Raw genomic sequence first — 17,910 nt, 5'->3', positions numbered from 1 at the left:
TTGTGCATCACGTTAGTCCCAGTGCGTTTAGAAACAGTGTCGGCATGTATATCTGTACCCATAATCAGATATGATATGAACAGGGAAACCAAAATGCTCAAGTTTTAAACGGGGAAACTCAGATGAGAAAGCAACATGATTGTTGCGTTTATTCTTTCAATCATGTAAAATGATGTGTATTATCTGCCTTCTAGCTCGCATTGAAAATTCTAGGCTTGTTTTGAAGAAATACTGTATTTGCCAATTTTGAGACCATCTGGTGTCTAGTCCCTTTAAGACCACATATTTATTCGGCGTTGGTTCTAAGTACTTGAACTGTTTATTAAAAATAATGCACTATTATCATATAAAAACAAAACACAATTGAAATATGTTTGCTATAGAATAAATACTGCAATGTAATGATATAAATCTCTGTTCAGAATTTACCAATCAAAGACAACTGAATGAAATCATACGAAGACGGGAAGTAGAAATGCATAATCGATGTAATTCAACCAACGCATTTAATAGCTTGTTCGTGACATTTGTTTACTGAGCCCATGGTTTAAAAAGAAAAGCAATTTTACTGTTAAAATAATCTTAACAGTCTGTTTAATGACTGGATTTAGTTACAAAAAGGACACTATTGAATAGTTCCGTTCTAGTCGATTATTTGAGAGAAAACATTTAAGCTTGTGTCACGAAAGATCAAGAACAGAAGCGGTTCTCGTGTGAAGATTTTCATTTTGGTTAAGATGAAAACCTTCAAAATCGAGAACATCTTTCGAGTGATACAAAATATAAAAAAGAAAGGTTGTAGAAGCATTTTTAAGCCAGATGAAACCCCTTAGACAGAACAGAACAGAACATTGTTTTACCAGAATTTCATATATACATACAAAATGGCAAATATGTTAGATTTTAAGTGGTCTACATTATATTGTAAACTACTGAACAGATGGGCCAGCCCCTTTATGTTTATCGCTTCACCTAAATACAATCAATAACGGCCGACTGCTGATTAACTGAAATAAAGGTATTGAAAAACTTTAGAATACTACACTTCGTTAGACAAACTATAATGTTGAACACTAAGATTGAATTGTTCAACATTAAAACAATGTTTGAGTATATGAAAGACGATTGAAATATCAAGAAAAAAACGAAAGATTTTGAGAGATTACAGAAGTCCTTAAAAGCTATATACCAAGTAACAAAAGGCAAATACGCCTTCTTAATAAGGTACTAAACAGTGGTCAGTTTCAAGAAAGAAATTAGTCGTGTTTTTTCTAAAATCTGGTAAACTTCACAAATGCCAACAATTGGAATTTTTGGTAATGGTATCACCTCAACTTTGTGTTCATTTCTTACAGTCAATGAATGCAACTATCATACTAAGATTATTTTCAAGTACGACCAACATCAACATTTTTATGGGTTTTAGTAATTCCATTACTTTAATTGCCGCTTTTAAAACATTGAAGTTTAATAGCATTCTAAAGGGTGTTATTTTTATCTGAATTTGTTTTTGTCAACCCGACGAAAGTAACGCTAATTATAATTGCTCCAAAATATTCAGTTACGGTTCCAGAAAAAAAGCATTGAATAAAAGCAGAAATCCTGACAAAATATTTCTACATTCTAGTTAATTAGAAGCGTTTCCTATTAGCTAGGCTAAGTTTAGCAGCTTCTATATCTGTAAAAAAATATAAATAAAAAATAAGACATACTAAGCAAAGACTGTGTCTACAATGGGTCTAAGACCCGACATCCGGTCTAAGCCCCGAATAGAGCGTTTTCCGGTTACTCACCCCGGATGCGCGCCTGGATAGGGAGCTCCCCTGACTCATCCGAGCGCTGCCGCACGGTACCTGTCATAGCCAACCGGATGTTATACACTATAACTTAACTCCACTCTTCACACAATAATCCGCGATTCCCTAGTGATACTCCGCCAGATGCGTATATAAAACTGTACCCTATATTCTCACAAAAGGCGATTATTTCGTCATCACAAATCAACTATTTAATAAACTCAATGCATCTTTTAAGTAAACTTTCATTATATGTATGGCGAAATTTTAATATCGTTCTCATGAATGTAATACGAAATAGAGTTTATTCATCCATCGAGCTGATTGTAGATGTCAGACGTTCGATTCTTTTACTCTCGTCTGATTTGTGATAATACCACAAATTCTGCCATTCAATACAATGATTTATTTCGTGTTCCTATTTACTTATCACATAAAAAACTGCAATAATTCTCCTATACGGTTATACACCGATTTCTAGACTATAGTGTTATTTTCCTGACCAGCGTGCGTCGTAATGTGCACTAAATCCGATATATATGGAAACAGGATACCATCCGATTGTCCTGGCTGGATATCCCACCCTTGTTACCAAGGGAGATTCCACGGCGTTGCGTGGTAAACTTTTGCTTAATACTGGCTAATACATAAATGATGAATTGTCTTGTATACGTCGTTAGTTCATGTTCCCGAGTGTATATCACGCGTTCTCTCGGATGTGCCAACGCCGTAACGGAGGTTGTTCGCGCGCGATTCCCAAAGTGGAGGTCACACAAAGGGCAGCAAGGATCGCTGCCAAGATCTGTAGACTAGTGGTCATTGGCATATTTGGGATCGGAACAAAACTGTGATTGCGTGGTCTATAGGTTTATTTTAGGTCACTGAATATGACATTTTTTCGACATAGTTATAAGATCCCTGAGAAAAATTGTCAAAATTCGATGCCAAGCTTTTAAAGCTGCACTCTCACAGATATACCATTTTTACAAATTGTTTTTACTTTTGTCTTGGAAAGAGCAAAGTTTGCGTAAATATCAGTGATAATTATAAGGCTGCTGAAAAAAAATCAGATCGTAGATTTTCATATTTCCGTTCGAAAATTAATGTTTTATGGCTTAAACCGTTACTAACGGTTAAGAAAAATGCATAAAAATCAATTTTTGAACTTAAATATAAAAATCTGCGATCTATATTTTTGTCAGCAGTCTTATATAACTGGTTTTCGTGGATTTTCGCAAAAATGGCTCGTTCCAAGACAAAAAATAAAAACAAGTTGTCAAAACGTTCAATCTGTGAGAGTGCAGCTAATTATAAAATCCACTGTCCTTATGAATAGTTCTATCTGTTTATGCACTCATACTTTTTCTATGTGTACCTTCTTAGTACTACTTTTATAACCATACAGCCTGGTTAATATATTTTATTGTTCTTTTACATGTTTATATACAACATTTTGTATTTTTCATGTTGATGACCTCAAAACACATATTTTTATTATGTGATGAGAGTAAAATAAAAGTGTAAAAACTGTTAGAACAATTATCATATAAGAAATTGCTAAAAACCAAAATCATGCCAAATACTTGTGATTAATTTATAATACAATGAAAAGCTTGATCGATTGTCTCGCGTATAACTAGCAAAGCCCAGGATATGATCAATTTGCAAATTAATTTTCCTTTAAATCTATATAACATTGGAACGGCCATCAGGGCAGCAGTGATACATCAACAATAGCTTATATCAATATTAATATATTAGTAGAAGTATAACTTGCCCCCAATGTGTCGACCCCCGCGATCATCTACAGGGTGAAATGTAATCGTCAAAAAGAATTCATTTATACATAGTACTATTAAAGTTTATAAGCATTTATTTAATTTTAACTAAACAAAATAACATCATACTGTATATGAATACAGTTTATTTGTCAGGATAATGATTTTTGATATTTTCGCGCAAATTATTAGATTCTTTATTGTAAGTTTATGTTTCTAAATTATAGACGCTTAAAGCTGACAGACTGACGCAGGAAATATCTGCGTCAATAGATTTAACAGGAGCCCATTTCCGACCGCAAATTGACAGGAAAGCATAGATCAAATACAACTCAAAATGGCTCTTAATCTGTGAAAAGGTTCGTGACGGCCAAGTAAGTGTACTTTGTTGCCAACCAATGTTTAAATTTGTGTGTGTATCTGTGGGAATATTGTAAACATGTCTCTTTAGATGTTGACTCTTTGTAAGAGATCATTTTCACCATACGGGTTGTCTCCCTTACATCCATGTCTCGCTGTCAATTGAAATAGTACTTATCAGTGGCGGATCTAGCGGGGGGCGTTGGACCCCTTCTCCCCAAGTTGGTCGGCAAATGAACACTAAAAACACCTCATTCAACCTTAAATTGATACCTAAAAAGGCTGATATATATACATTTTCTTTGTCATTCCACTTTATAAGATAGGTATAAAAGTATTCCTAAATGAAGAATGAAATCCATGAACTATTTTATACGTGACATTTCAAAACCTTGAGGAGGATTGACGGTTGTTCCCATCCCCCTTCCCCTACCCCCTTCAGTTATGAATTCCTGGATCTGCCACTGTACTGTATGGCAGCTTGCATACTGAAAGACGGTAAACTATGGCACCACACATCGCCGGATACCTCGATACTTTTCTGCTCTATGCTTCGCTGTACTTATGAAGAAATTGCCGTTGTTGCCGACGATGGGTACCACTTCTGCTTTGAGCCCGGGAAAGTTGTCTCCCGTGTACCCCGTGTACCCGAGTATTACACTACCAAGGGGTCTATTCGAAAACAGCTATGGCATCGCGACTTCATCTTCTTGTTACCCACCCTGTTTCTTCAACTCTGCTGATAAGATGTGACTGGAAGATGCAGTCATTTATATTTCACGTCTGACAGTCATTTACTGCACGTAATTACACTTTAGTTCGTGATAGCACACGGCGGGTTCAAACATAATGCGGCTATAAAGGCTGTGGGCAGAACTTTATAAAAAAGGACGGCATGTAAAACATGCCGATCATCATTTCTAAATGCATTAGGCAACTACGCTGACTAGCACATTCATGTTTTGAATGGAAATTGGAATTCAAAAGGAATTTATATCATAACCGCCATTTCAGGTTACAAGAATGAAAACATAAACATTACCCAGATTTGGGATACACAATCTAGTGGTCACCAGCTCGAATTCTGAAGTTAACACTCTTTTGTGCCGTTTTTTTTTCTTTTCAGATGTTCTTATGTATCATTCTCTCGTACTAGATCATTATTTGTATAGCTATTGTTAAAAATGTCTTTATGATATATATATATACTTAACAATTTGCAGAGTTGATGACGTGAACTTGGCAAATGCAAATGGGCCTTTCAGCTGAATCTCGGGCTTTAAAATATATATATTGACCGGCATGTTTAGAGTTATACAAGACAGAAGGTGATACCTAAATGGACAAAAATCGTCATTAACGATTAGTTTACCACAGCGTTTAAATAGAATGAATTGGCATTATAAATTATCTCACTATTTTTATCAATTTCACAAATGCGTTATTTCTTTAAGTGTTCATGAACCGATTACTTAATAAGGCGTTTAACTCATAAACCGAAAACCATTCGGTCAATTTCATACGCTCGCACCTATTCGGAAGTCAATGTCCTCATATTAACTACCTACTGATCAATATTTATTGCCAATCATTAATGTTTGAATCGTTTTAACTGCACGCTTGAAATATTTGTTTATCAGATTGAAATTGTAAACTGATCACGGGAACAAACTTCTGTTTGGTCGCCTTTAATGGAAGCTACTTGAACGGGTGGGAAAGTAAGTAGTTCGAACCGTGTTTGGTAACTATTTTAAAAATCAAATCATCCGGATGAACCCACGACCTCTGAGATGACAGGCGGACACCGATATCAATCAATCAATCAATCAATCAATCAATCAATCAATCAATCAATCAATCAATCAATCAATCGATCGATCGATCAATCAATCAATCAATCATTCAATCGATTGATCATTCAATCGATTGATCAGTCAGTCAATCAATCTATCAATCAAACAATGGATCATTTAATTAAGCAATCGATCAAAAATCAACTTATCATCAATTTATCTTTTAACACTTGTAACCTATTAATTTATCAATCAATCAATCAATCAATCAATCAATCAATCAATCAATCAAAGAACATTTCATTCATTCGTTCGTTCATTTGTTTGTTCGTTCGTTAAATCATTCATTTATTCATACATTCAATTTCTCATCTTTCAATAACCAATCCTCAAGCATATCAATCATTAAATAATTGCGTCAATTCCAAATATTCCCAGGTGAACATATATTAAGAAGTTTTGTTGAGTAGATGAATTGAATATTTCTCATTTGAATGCTCGTAATACTATACTGTGAGCGGCATGTGTACCTACAAGATAATATTCTCAGTCTAACAATCGTGAGCAAATAAACACCGTAAGTAGCTAAATGTTTCGATTTAGTTAAATAAACTGAGTTTTGACATTTTCAAACATAACCACAGAAAAGAAAGGTTGTCCGGAGTTTAATCCCGTAGCAAATGTGAAAACACTGCCTGCAGGAGGCGCAAAGCGCGGTTAGGAAGGGCGGAATTAAGTGCGATTAACATAGACTTAATTAAAACATTTAACTTTTTCTACAGCACTTCATATGCTTTCAGTGATGTGTACTTGGATGCATGTTATTGCTAACAGCAAGACATAGATTGCGGTGCGGACATATGTGAGGGTGCGCACCAAGACGTAATAGCAGATTATGTGCCGAACATTAAAATAATGAGAAGTTAAGAGGGTAAGATCCTCATTTTGACACAGTGCGTGACATCACGATGAAGGAAGAAGATCTCAAAGCGGAACTGGAAAATGTAAACATCGTGCGACAAAAGAGCGAGCTTATGGCACCGAGGGACGCGCGACTGGTGCCGAACGCTTCGCTCCGTGCACGCTTCCGGGAGGTGACGTTCGATGATTGTTTCCGGGGGCAATTTGAACCGCTGGACGGCAGGAAGAAGGTGGGGGAATATGTGTTGGGGCGGCTCCTGGGCGAGGGCGCCTTCTCCAAGGTGCGCGCCGCCAAGCGTCTCAACAATACCGACACGGTTCGTATACGCGTTGCGTCAAGTGTACTCGTTTAATATTAATGGTGAACCAAATATGTTAACATGATTATAATACAGACATATCAATGACAGTATTTAGAAATTGTTCAATTCATTTACGGCCTTTAACAGTTTCTTCTAGATTAAGAAGTGTAATCTCAAACTCGAATGTCTGTCAAAAAAAATGTCGAAACATAGGCGGCAGTGTCGGACAGGGCGGGAGACATAATAAAATTTCATTTGAAAAGGTCCCTACCCCTGAGCTGTATGTCACATATGAGTGGATCTATAAAAACATCAAATTAGTAAAATAAATAAGAATTACACTAATATACACTACTCGCAGTATGTTCATCTTTTAAATAACGTCAATATCATGAATTAGTAATTGTGAATCACGTTTTATGTTACAAACTTAAACTGTTTACTGATATTTAATGACTTTCTGTGAATAATGTTATAATGCAACGAGGTATTTGACACCAAGTTGTCAAAAGTCGTTTTAAATCAGGTTTTAATGAGTATCTTTAAACGTATACTAATGTAAATCAAGACAACGTAAACAGCAATAAACAAAATAGGATTTATATCACTCCTGTGATGGTCAGAAATGAACACGCGTTATATACAAGGCTGTTGACACATTGTTTTCAATGATAAACTGGTGGAAAATTTAAAGGCATGTTTATGCGACAACCGCACAGTGCTAGTGAACTCTTGAATTTTATCTCCTAAAAACTGAAGAAAACCACGCATCCATCGATGTATCATAAGAAAATGATATCAATAAATAATTTGAATATCTTAATTTGAATTATTGTACTAGGTTCTGATAGGACACAAATTTAACACGTATGGGGTGTTCTAAAGAAGATCATACAAGTCGCATTTTATTCCTTTGAACACTAAAACAACCTAGTTAGTTACAATATGTTAAAGCAAATTAATAAGGGATATCAATTTAAAAGTTCAATCAGCGTTAAAAGCGTTAAAATTAGCGTTCAGGAAAAACATGTACCGTTTGACTATGGCATTTTCAGTTAGCATTACAAGTTGGCGTTCAGGTCAAACTATATAACTTTCCCAAGGTATCTTTCGTAAGCATTAAATGTTGGCGTTCAGGAAAAATCTATCCTTCGACGGTGGCATTTTCAGTTAGTATTAAAAAAGCACAATACAGGTTGATGCCGAAAAATGTTTTTATTGTAATGCCGTATTAAGTTAAATTCATTTGACTGTAATGTTTAAAAAAAACATATGATTTGTGCTCAATTGAAACAAAGTAGCGATATTTTGGCGTTTTTTAACAGGTTTTATGTCCACGTTGCTATTAATTAAAGAAAATATGTGGCTAATATTTGTTTTACTCGTACTACATGAAAAAACAACATCGTTTAACTAGTGCATTTTTAGATAGCGTGGATCCATAGGTGACAGTTTCGGTCAGGGAGGGAGAGAGTATATAATAATATCTCAGAACGTTACCATCCCTGACCGATATTGTCACCTGTGTTTAGATATTCAGTAAAACGAGATACAGTTAAATACAACACTTGCAGGTTCGTCTTTTTAACATCTAAAATATTAAAAAAGTGTGTGTTCACAAGCGGATCCAGGGGAAGGGGCGCCGTATGCTCCCCCCCCCCTTCAAATCGCCCATTTTTTTCGATATTTAAGAAAAAGAATAAAGAAAAACGCCCAAAACGCACCATTTCGGACTAAAAATCGTTAATGTTTTAAAACAAAAACCATAAACTCTTTTAACCAAATTAATATTGATTCTGAGAGAGGGGCGCAAGTCAAAATGTTATGCCCCTAAATTACGCACCCTCTATTATCAAATACTATAACCGCCCCAGGTGTTCATGTGTTATATTACAAATTTATGGTATTTACAAATGATATTTAATGACATTCTGGGAGTACTGTAATACTAGTATTGCAATGAAGTATTCGACAACAGGTTGTCAAAAGTCGTTTTAATTCGGGTTTTACTGAAAGTATCTTTAAACGTATGCTAATATAAATCAAGACAACGTAAACAGCAATAAATAAACTAGGATTTATATCACTCCTGTGATGTTCTGAAATGAACACTCGTTATATACAAGGCTGTTGACACATTGTTTGGAATGATAAATTGGTCGAGAATTTAAAAGCATGTTTATGCGACAACCGTACATTGGTAGTGAACTCTTTAATTTATTGCATACATACCCAAGAAAAACACGCATGGATGCGTGTTTCACAGGAAAATGATATAAATTAATAATTCGAATATCTACGTTCGAGTTATTGTACTCGCACTTGTAAGAAAACAAATTCACCTCTTATGCACCAGTCGATTTCACCCGGCACTGCAGGGCCACTGGGATGGTAAAAACACGGCCCATTTCCCCGGCTATCCCGGGTATACCCCCGGACCTTGGGGCCGTGGTTACAATTGACTGGTGCATTATGGGGTGTTCTAAAGAAGACCCCAAAGCCGGGATGAATCCAGGGATTGACGTTAGAGGGGGCGTAACTTAGGGGGCGTATCTTTTGACTTGCCCCCCCCCCTTCCTCAGCACCGAAATTCTTTTTGTCCATGAGTTGGCAGTTTGTTTTAAACATTGCCAGTCTTTTCTGAAATGGTCCATTTTGGGCTGTTTTTGTTAATTTTTCTCCCCTATATTGAAATAAAAAAAATAATCTTAGATGTTTTGAGGTTTGAGTCTGTATATCTTTTTTATCATCCTTTGATACAGAACTTTCATATTTCAGGTTGCAATCAAGATTCTCCCTAAGAAGACCGTGTTACAGGAGGAGCATGCCCGCCGCCGCTTCCTGCGGGAGATGACGACTCTCCGACGACTGGAGCACGGGAACATAGTCCGCCTGCGCGAAGTGATGGAAACTTCAAGTAATTTCTACCTAGTAATGGACCTTGCACGGGGAACCTCTCTAAAGGAGCACCTGGCATGCAGGTACGTCGACACCGCTCAGAGGTTGCAGGTTTAAAGCCATGCGCCACCCCTACATATATATCGGGAGGTGGAAGCGAAAGAGGTTCTTAGTGACCTTTAATGAAGAAGCAGATGAAAAATTCATTTCACACCTAGATATTTATCTTACATGTTAAGCTTTGGTGTCTTTAAAATAATAAAAAAAATAATATCGAAGCTTTCTTGTCACTACGAGTAAAACTAATAAAAACGTTAAGGAGATTTGAAGTTTGAAAGTTTGGCTAACATGATCAATTTGTTATCCCAAACTAAAGCGTAAATGTTACAAGGAAATGAGACAACCTTATGAGACGAAACCTGAATGACACTCATGATTGATCGTGAATTATTTTCAGGACGTCTATACCGGAAGCGGAAACGGTTCCACTTGTTCGTCAACTCGCTGATGCTCTTGCCTACTTACACGACGACGGCATTGTACACAGGTATTGATCAAATGTTGTTTGATTGATCGATCGATTCATTGATTGATTTGTCTGACTGATTGATTGACTGATTGATTGATCGATTAATTGATTAATTGATTCTGCGATTGATTGATTGATTTGTAAATGTACATATTTACCCGCATATGACCATAATTTGGACTCGCAGATTTTTCAAAATCATAGCATGACTCGCACTTTTCCCGACTTAACTTTCGCGAGTCTCTGGATGTGTGTTCGATGCATAACTTTCTGGTTCGAGAAAATGAATATGATAGATCTTTATATGGTATTTACTCGTTGATTTATTGTCAACACGTGTAGAACTGCGGTCTTATCAGATCATGCTATTTAATTTTATCAATACTCGCTATTTAAACGCATAATCAGTTTTGCTTTAAATTGCCAATTTTAGAATAATTGAGTTTTAAAGTTCCTTTTAAATAAATTATTTAAAAATCGGTTATTCACACAATATACCAAACTATTTGCATAGCTATATGGTATCAAACAATGTAACCACAGCAAAGATTGTTCACCTCAAAGCCGAGAAGATCATAAGGCTTTTTTTTCAAAATATCGTTCAAGGCTTTAATACTTCAGTACTACAAAGTACTTCAAATTGTTAAACTACCACGTACATCGCCTCAAGTTTATTACCTTTATAGATAAATCGAGGTACCGAAAGCCTATTATGTGATTTTGGGGGTAGTTAAGACAAGAGGCACACTCACACGCACGGATAAGGGGGATCCTGTTAACATAACTGCCGCCACGTACACGCACGGATAAGGGGATCCTGTTAACATAACTGCCGCCACGTACACGCACGGATAAGGGGATCCTGTTAACATAACTGCCGCCACGTACACGCACGGATAAGGGGATCCTGTTAACATAACTGCCGCCACGTACACGCACGGATAAGGGGATCCTGTTAACATAACTGCCGCCACGTACACGCACGGATAAGGGGATCCTGTTAACATAACTGCCGCCACGTACACGCACGGATAAGGGGATCCTGTTAACATAACTGCCGCCTTTGATTTAGACCTTATATTCACAATAATGATTGACATGTGTATCAGTACTATCATGTTGCTATTGATCATGCATGTCATTGAAAATATTCTGCAAAGAAAATATCACAGAGATCAACTTGCATTACATTGTAAATGCAACTGTTAAATAATTACATCAGAATAGCTAGGTATCACTAGGAAGAAATCCGCGTCATATTGCTACATTGGTTCACAACTACAGGAAATTGACGGACAAGGCTGATGTTCAGTGTATTTTGTTGTACATTTTCAGTACCGGGTACTTGTAAGTAAGCAAGCAATGGTTGGCATGTACCACTTAAACGATATACATGTAGACAAAGCTAACCATGTCAAACGATGTAAAAACAAATCTGTGCCTACCTGGTGACCTGCGAGAGGATAACGCTTCACCGCCAGGCGAAGCTCGGTCTATGTGTGGTAGTTTCAGCTCGTCCTTGGTGGATTGGTGTGTTGTCCCACCTTCCACCTGGTTCGCCCCCGGCTTTGCCTGAACTGCTGGCAGTGCCCCCGGCTTTTCTGACCGTTTCTTGTTTTCTCTTCCATGAGTCTGCGCCTTTAGTGGGTCATGTGTCACTTTAGCTTGTTTCGCCGTTTGAGAATCACCTTTAGCAGCATTGTCGTCTGTAGTTTTGCGCTTATTCTGTTCAGGTTTCTCTGCTTGCTGTCGCTGTGGCGCCTGCTGTTTCCTATGTTGTATCGGAGATTCTGTTCCCGGTGGTTGGGTCTTGAATGCAGGACTCACTTTACGATCAGGTGATTTCGAGGCCCTGTTTGAGGATGGAGCCTTTAATCCTGGTGAATCGCGATATGGTGATCTGGACTCGGGTTGTGGCGATTTAGACTCACTATGTGCCACTTTACGGTCAGACTTTCCTGGAGGGGCCAGTCTACCAGTTTCTGAGTTATTAACCGTCTTGGTTTCCGTTGTCTCCTCAACACTTGTCCCTCCCCCATCACCTCTAGTCTTGGTCACTGTCTTCTTCACCGTCCGAGTAGTCTGTCTCACTTCCCTGGAAGTTGTTGTCTGCTCCGTGTTTCCCACAACGGTGTCAACATCGGAGTCGAGTGGTCGGACTTGCTCCGTGTCTTCGAAATCCTGCTCGTATTCATCACCTTCTGCTCCGTCATTATGGATCTCTACACTGAATTTCAGCTTTTGATCCCGAATTGTTTTACTTAGTTTATTCTGACCGTCCTTGTTTTCAGCTGTAGTCATGATTGCTGTTATTTCACATACATGTATTTTGTAGTAATCCAAATTCAAATTCCATTTTACCCTTATTACTTTATTGACGCGGCCTTAATCAAATATTTGGTCCTGTATGCTTCTCACACTTATAAGTATTCTTGTATTAGTTTATATTGTATACAGCCATAATGAGTCTTTCGCAGACTACGGAAGGGTATCTAATCACTTATAACTCTTTAAAAGCAAACCAGTGCATGTCTTATTAACATGTAAATGTTTAAAATTATTTCATGTAAAATTCAATACTGTTCAGCCATCGTAATTGAATATCCAAGCACTCTTTGACCACTATACCGTTTTACTGTGGACATAGTAGGCACACATAACGTTAATTTATTCCATATAAGAGTTCTTTTAAGCGGTATTTTCATTTAGATATACAGTAGTTCTCTTCAAATGTACAATATTTAAATACCTGCTTAAGAAGTTAGAGAAGTCTGGAGGCCAATTTGGCAGTGTTGATTCAAGAGATAGATAGACGATCGTATAGGAGTAAAGGTGGCATAGGAAGACAATCCATATCTTCAATACAAACAAATTACGGAAGATAATGGCCCTCAAATTGGCAGCCAAAAAGTATGTAACTTCGTTGACAATCGGCTGAGTATTATCTGAAGTCGATACTGTCATGTTATTAAGAAAATCGTTTATTGAATATTAGCAATATTGCAGATAAAAAAAACTCAGATAGGAAATAATGAATATTTGTTGTGTTTTTTTTGCACAAAACGCACCATTGTCCTGAACGTTTCATCGTATTAAATATTTAAGTGTTTTATCAATTTAATTATCTACATAGTGCCATGTCATCAGTGTCATTAAGAAAATCGTTCTCTTAGTAGTGCCAATATTGAAGATAAAAAATAAGATATTTACCAAATTATATATGGCAAATAGGAAATAAGAAATGTTCGTCATCTTTATGGCATCATTGACCCGAACGCTTCATTGTAATAAATATTGAAAGTGTTATATCAATTCAATAGCATATCTACAATCCATTCGGAACTCCTCGGCCATTTTTTCAAAAACAACCTCGGATGTATATGGACGGTTTACATACTTAAAAAGTGGTACGTTTAAGTCCGCTGCAAATAGATCGCGTAGTAATCTTATTTAGTAGTTAAAATTTATGACTTAACTCTTGGGAATCGTAATTATGTTTGCAATAATACACTTCACTGGCAATCAATTTAAACTGAGAGCAATGAATACAACTATTAAACACTACATTTAATCAATGCTTTTATTAAAAAAAATACGGACTACTTCAACAGATGTACCGGCATACATCCGAGGTTGTTTTTGAAAAAATGGCCGAAGAGTTCCGAATGATTTACAATCATATGGCACATAGCACGTACTCTTGACAGTAGTGATCGAGTTGCTTCTATTTTTGGCATTAAAGGGACTAGACACCAGATGATACAATTGCAATTTTTTTTTGTCAAAATCTGACGTAAAATTGACATCGTTGTGTACAGCGCATTGAATCTTACTTAGTGATGTATCACATCGCTTACGACACATGTATCTTTCGCAGTTTTTGCGCACTTTTCCCATACGAAATTAACTGGGGTTTTCTACCACGTAAATCCCAGTAAGTTTAAAAATAGTGTCGATGTATTTATCTGTACTCATAAATAGATATGATGTAAACTGGGAAACTAAAAGGGCTATTTCCGAACAGTACAGGGAAACTCCGATGATTGTTGCGTTTATTCTTTTAATCATGTAAAATGATGTATTATCGGCCTCCTGCTAGCTCGCTTTGACAAATCAAGGCCTGTTTTGAGGAAATACCGTAATTGCCGATTTTTGCACCAAATGATGTCTAGTTCCATTAAGACTTCTATGCACCTGAAGCGCATTCGGAGCTCCTCTGCCATTTTTATCGAAAACAACCTCGGATGTATTGACAACAATACATTTAATTAATGATATAATTAAAAAAATTACGAACTGCTTTAACTGATGTACCGGCATACATCCGGGGTTGTTTTCGATAAGAATGGCCGAGGAGTTCCGATTGCCTGAAGCGCTCAAGAGGCCATTTTTCATTTATTTGAGAGATTAAACAAATATACATTGACAAGGGTGACAGTGGCCTTATTTGCAATGCCTTGCTTGTCGAAAGTGTATGCCTCATCTATTTCATACAAACCATTTTTAATATATCACTTAGAGTATGACCATATTATAAGGTTACTGAATCTTGTTTCAGGGATTTGAAGCCAGAAAACTTGATATTGGACCGCGGACACCTGACCGTCATTGGTAAGTATTGTTATACGAAGAGTAATTTATTACAGTAGTTCGACATCTTAGTTTTGTTTGCTTTTGCTCGATAAACCATTTGTTTTCTTATAAAGTAAGTGCATGACCAATGTTAAAGCATATTGTTCTGAGTTCTATGGAAGCGTATATCGTATCTACTGATGATGCAATCATATATAATTGTGTCCACTCCTTCTATGTCAACTTGACGGATTATACCTCGACAATGCGTCAACATTATATCTTCTTCTTCACTTAATCACTGAACATGTTGACTTATTTTTGTTAACAAAAAAGGTTAAACACTTCATGTCGATATCATTTCTGTCATGTCGACAAAATAGGCTCAACTATGTATTTTTCGACCCAAAAAATCGGCATTACCAGTTGAACAAGTGGACATTACATGAACACGTCATCGGTGCATATGTTATACCTTCCATAGAGTTTTCTGAGTGATAAGGACTAAAAATAATATGCTTGTTTCCGGATTCATGCCCCCCCAGCCCCCCAACAAAAAAAAAAAAAAAAATAATAATAATATTAAAAAAATAGCAGATAGGTCGCAAAATCTTTTTCTTAATAATTCATTATTAGCCTTTTTTCTGTTACCAAAAATTACTGGTTTAATGCATTAGAATATCGATATACTCAGTTTGAGCATCCCTGGCATTGTTGAAAGCCGAAAACAGTTCATTTTAACTTTTAATAGATAAAAATCAAACAAATGAAAACATATATTTCTCAAGGCAATAACAACGTTTAGGTTGGGAGCAAAATGTAGAGTAGGTGGGAAACCGGAAACAAACCTTGTCTAGAACGTGCATTATGACATCGCGCCGGTTCCTGCGTTAACGCGGTCCATTTGAAGTTTTGAGCTGTATGTCCTTATTTCAATTAACTGATTATCTAAATCTTTTGAAACCCAACACTCATTTCTGCACACATTTCGGATTGAGCAAGCTTATAACTGCTCCCGGAACATTTCGGGTACCCTTAGGAGGCCCCTGGCCTATACCAGTTTATCGGAAATTTCCATAATTTCTTCTTTTTTACAGATTTCGGATTAAGCGGCAGAGTGGCCCCGGACGCCTTTCTGACGACCCAGTGTGGCTCACCGGCGTATGCGGCCCCGGAAGTATTGGCCCGCACCCCGTACACACAGGCCGTCGATATGTGGAGTTGGTACGTGCTGTTACGCCTTGACAATTCATGCATCCGACATTGCGCAATCAAAATAAATCCAACACAAATCCCACTGACATATACGTGCACATTTGTTCGTGTGCGTGAGGGATTACTGGTGCAAGTTGGGATTACTTAGGACTTAAATGATTGCGAATTGTACACAGCAGTTCATTTCAATTATTTTCTTCTTTACGATACAGATCGAAATGTGGAATTTTGATATAGATTTTAGATGGGATTCTTCTGATTTCATTTACAACTTTCTGACAAGTGAAATATTAACGTATGTAAGGTTTCAGATAAATAATTACGGAAGGTTCCTGCATCCTGCCCTTTTTCAGTAGCACCCTTAAGCTCTAATGGAGACCAGCATGGGTACCCTTCTGCTTTCATAGAATCAAATGCTCAAGAATGTCAAATATATCTTTTGTATTTTCTAAAACTTGTATTTATGTTATAAACTTTACATATCATATATGTACACACTTTACATATCTGGCAGTTGAAACCTTAAATCATTACTACAATTTAACTTCTTTTTTTTAACATTTTCTACCAAGCCCGATTCAATGTGCCCCTTTAACCCTTAGCACACTTGCTGTCCATTTTCTGCAGCACGCTGTCATTTTTAAATCTAGTATGTGATAATAGAAAAAAGTTTGATGTAAAGCGAGACAACTCATGCAGTCTTATCATTACAGCGGAGTGATCGTGTACCTGATGTTAACGGGTTATCACCCTTTCTCCATCCCGGGACAAAGGGCGTACCGCACACAGCTTCACGCCGCCATGGCCCGGGGGTTCACACTGTCACCGTTCCTCTCCCTATGTACTGGTAGGGAGTGTTATATGTATCAGTAATGTACATGAATAGTTCTATCTCTAAATGTTCACAATTAATAATGGAATAGTCATTGATGTAATTAGTCGCAATCGAAATGTTATTTTAACCCAACTCGCAAAACGAGTGTGAATGACGCGCACAAGTTTCAGTTATAAATATTTCTCACTAAAATTTCCCAAAGAGCATGCAAATGATGTTGAACTTCCAGTTGTATATTCAGTAACATCATCACGTTCAGTGTGTTATTCAAATAACAAATATTTGTCTATGACTAATTTCTTATCCTGCTTTTAACACCAGACTGTAAGGACGTACTATCGCGACTGTTGCGGGTGGAACCTAAAGACCGGATATCCGCTCGAGAACTGCTCCTCCACTCCTGGCTGGCGGCCGTGAAGTCACCGTTCCCGAAATCCTGAGGGTCAGTGCCCCTACGATATAGACATGAGTCTTCCTACCTCCAACAAATATACGGGTACGTCCGGGGACGCCCTTGACCACGCATCTTGAGCGCCACCATGACTAGAGCCGTATTCATACTTCCGGTTTTTATTTGTTGCGGCGCCTGTCATTGAACTTATTGCCAGGGATCTGCATTATTTATTGATTCTTTACCATGTCAACTACATTCATTATTTTAATTATTTTAATTAATTCGTGTTGCACGTTAGTTGTTTTATTGCCGGTGATATTATGAAGAGTGTGGTGCTATTTCGTGTTAATCGCCATAATATGTTTAATAGTTTGCAAATGTATTTTTGACATGTTTTGTCGTTCTGTTGAGGAATATAAACCACATGTACATTCAGGAGAATTTGTTCATACCCTGTTATAAAAATGTATTTGAAATAAAAATGGTTGATTCGAAAAGTCGTCAGCTTATAAAAACA

At 37.1% G+C, this 17,910-nt stretch overlaps 1 protein-coding gene and 1 pseudogene across 2 annotated transcripts; one reads left to right on the top strand and one right to left on the bottom strand.

Annotated features, from left to right (window-relative positions):
* Positions 1-14,199, bottom strand: part of LOC128238859 (uncharacterized) — a 27,008-nt pseudogene extending 12,809 nt beyond the window's left edge.
* On the top strand, positions 6,254-17,910 carry LOC128238860 (uncharacterized). 2 transcript variants are annotated; one of them, XM_052955146.1, is made up of 8 exons: positions 6,254-6,304; positions 6,528-6,965; positions 9,729-9,931; positions 10,306-10,395; positions 14,936-14,988; positions 16,047-16,173; positions 16,878-17,011; positions 17,321-17,910. In XM_052955146.1, exons 2-8 carry the CDS (start codon positions 6,696-6,698, stop codon positions 17,437-17,439), a joined length of 996 nt encoding a protein of 331 aa, XP_052811106.1. In that variant the 5' UTR covers positions 6,254-6,304; positions 6,528-6,695; the 3' UTR covers positions 17,440-17,910. The 2 variants fall into 2 exon arrangements, with proteins under 2 accessions (XP_052811106.1, XP_052811105.1); XM_052955145.1 differs by having other exon boundaries at positions 6,264-6,965.

The sequence above is a fragment of the Mya arenaria genome, chromosome 6 (genome assembly GCF_026914265.1).
Source record: "Mya arenaria isolate MELC-2E11 chromosome 6, ASM2691426v1".
NCBI classification, from domain to species: domain Eukaryota; kingdom Metazoa; phylum Mollusca; class Bivalvia; order Myida; family Myidae; genus Mya; species Mya arenaria.
This window is presented reverse-complemented; position numbering and strand designations above follow the sequence as displayed.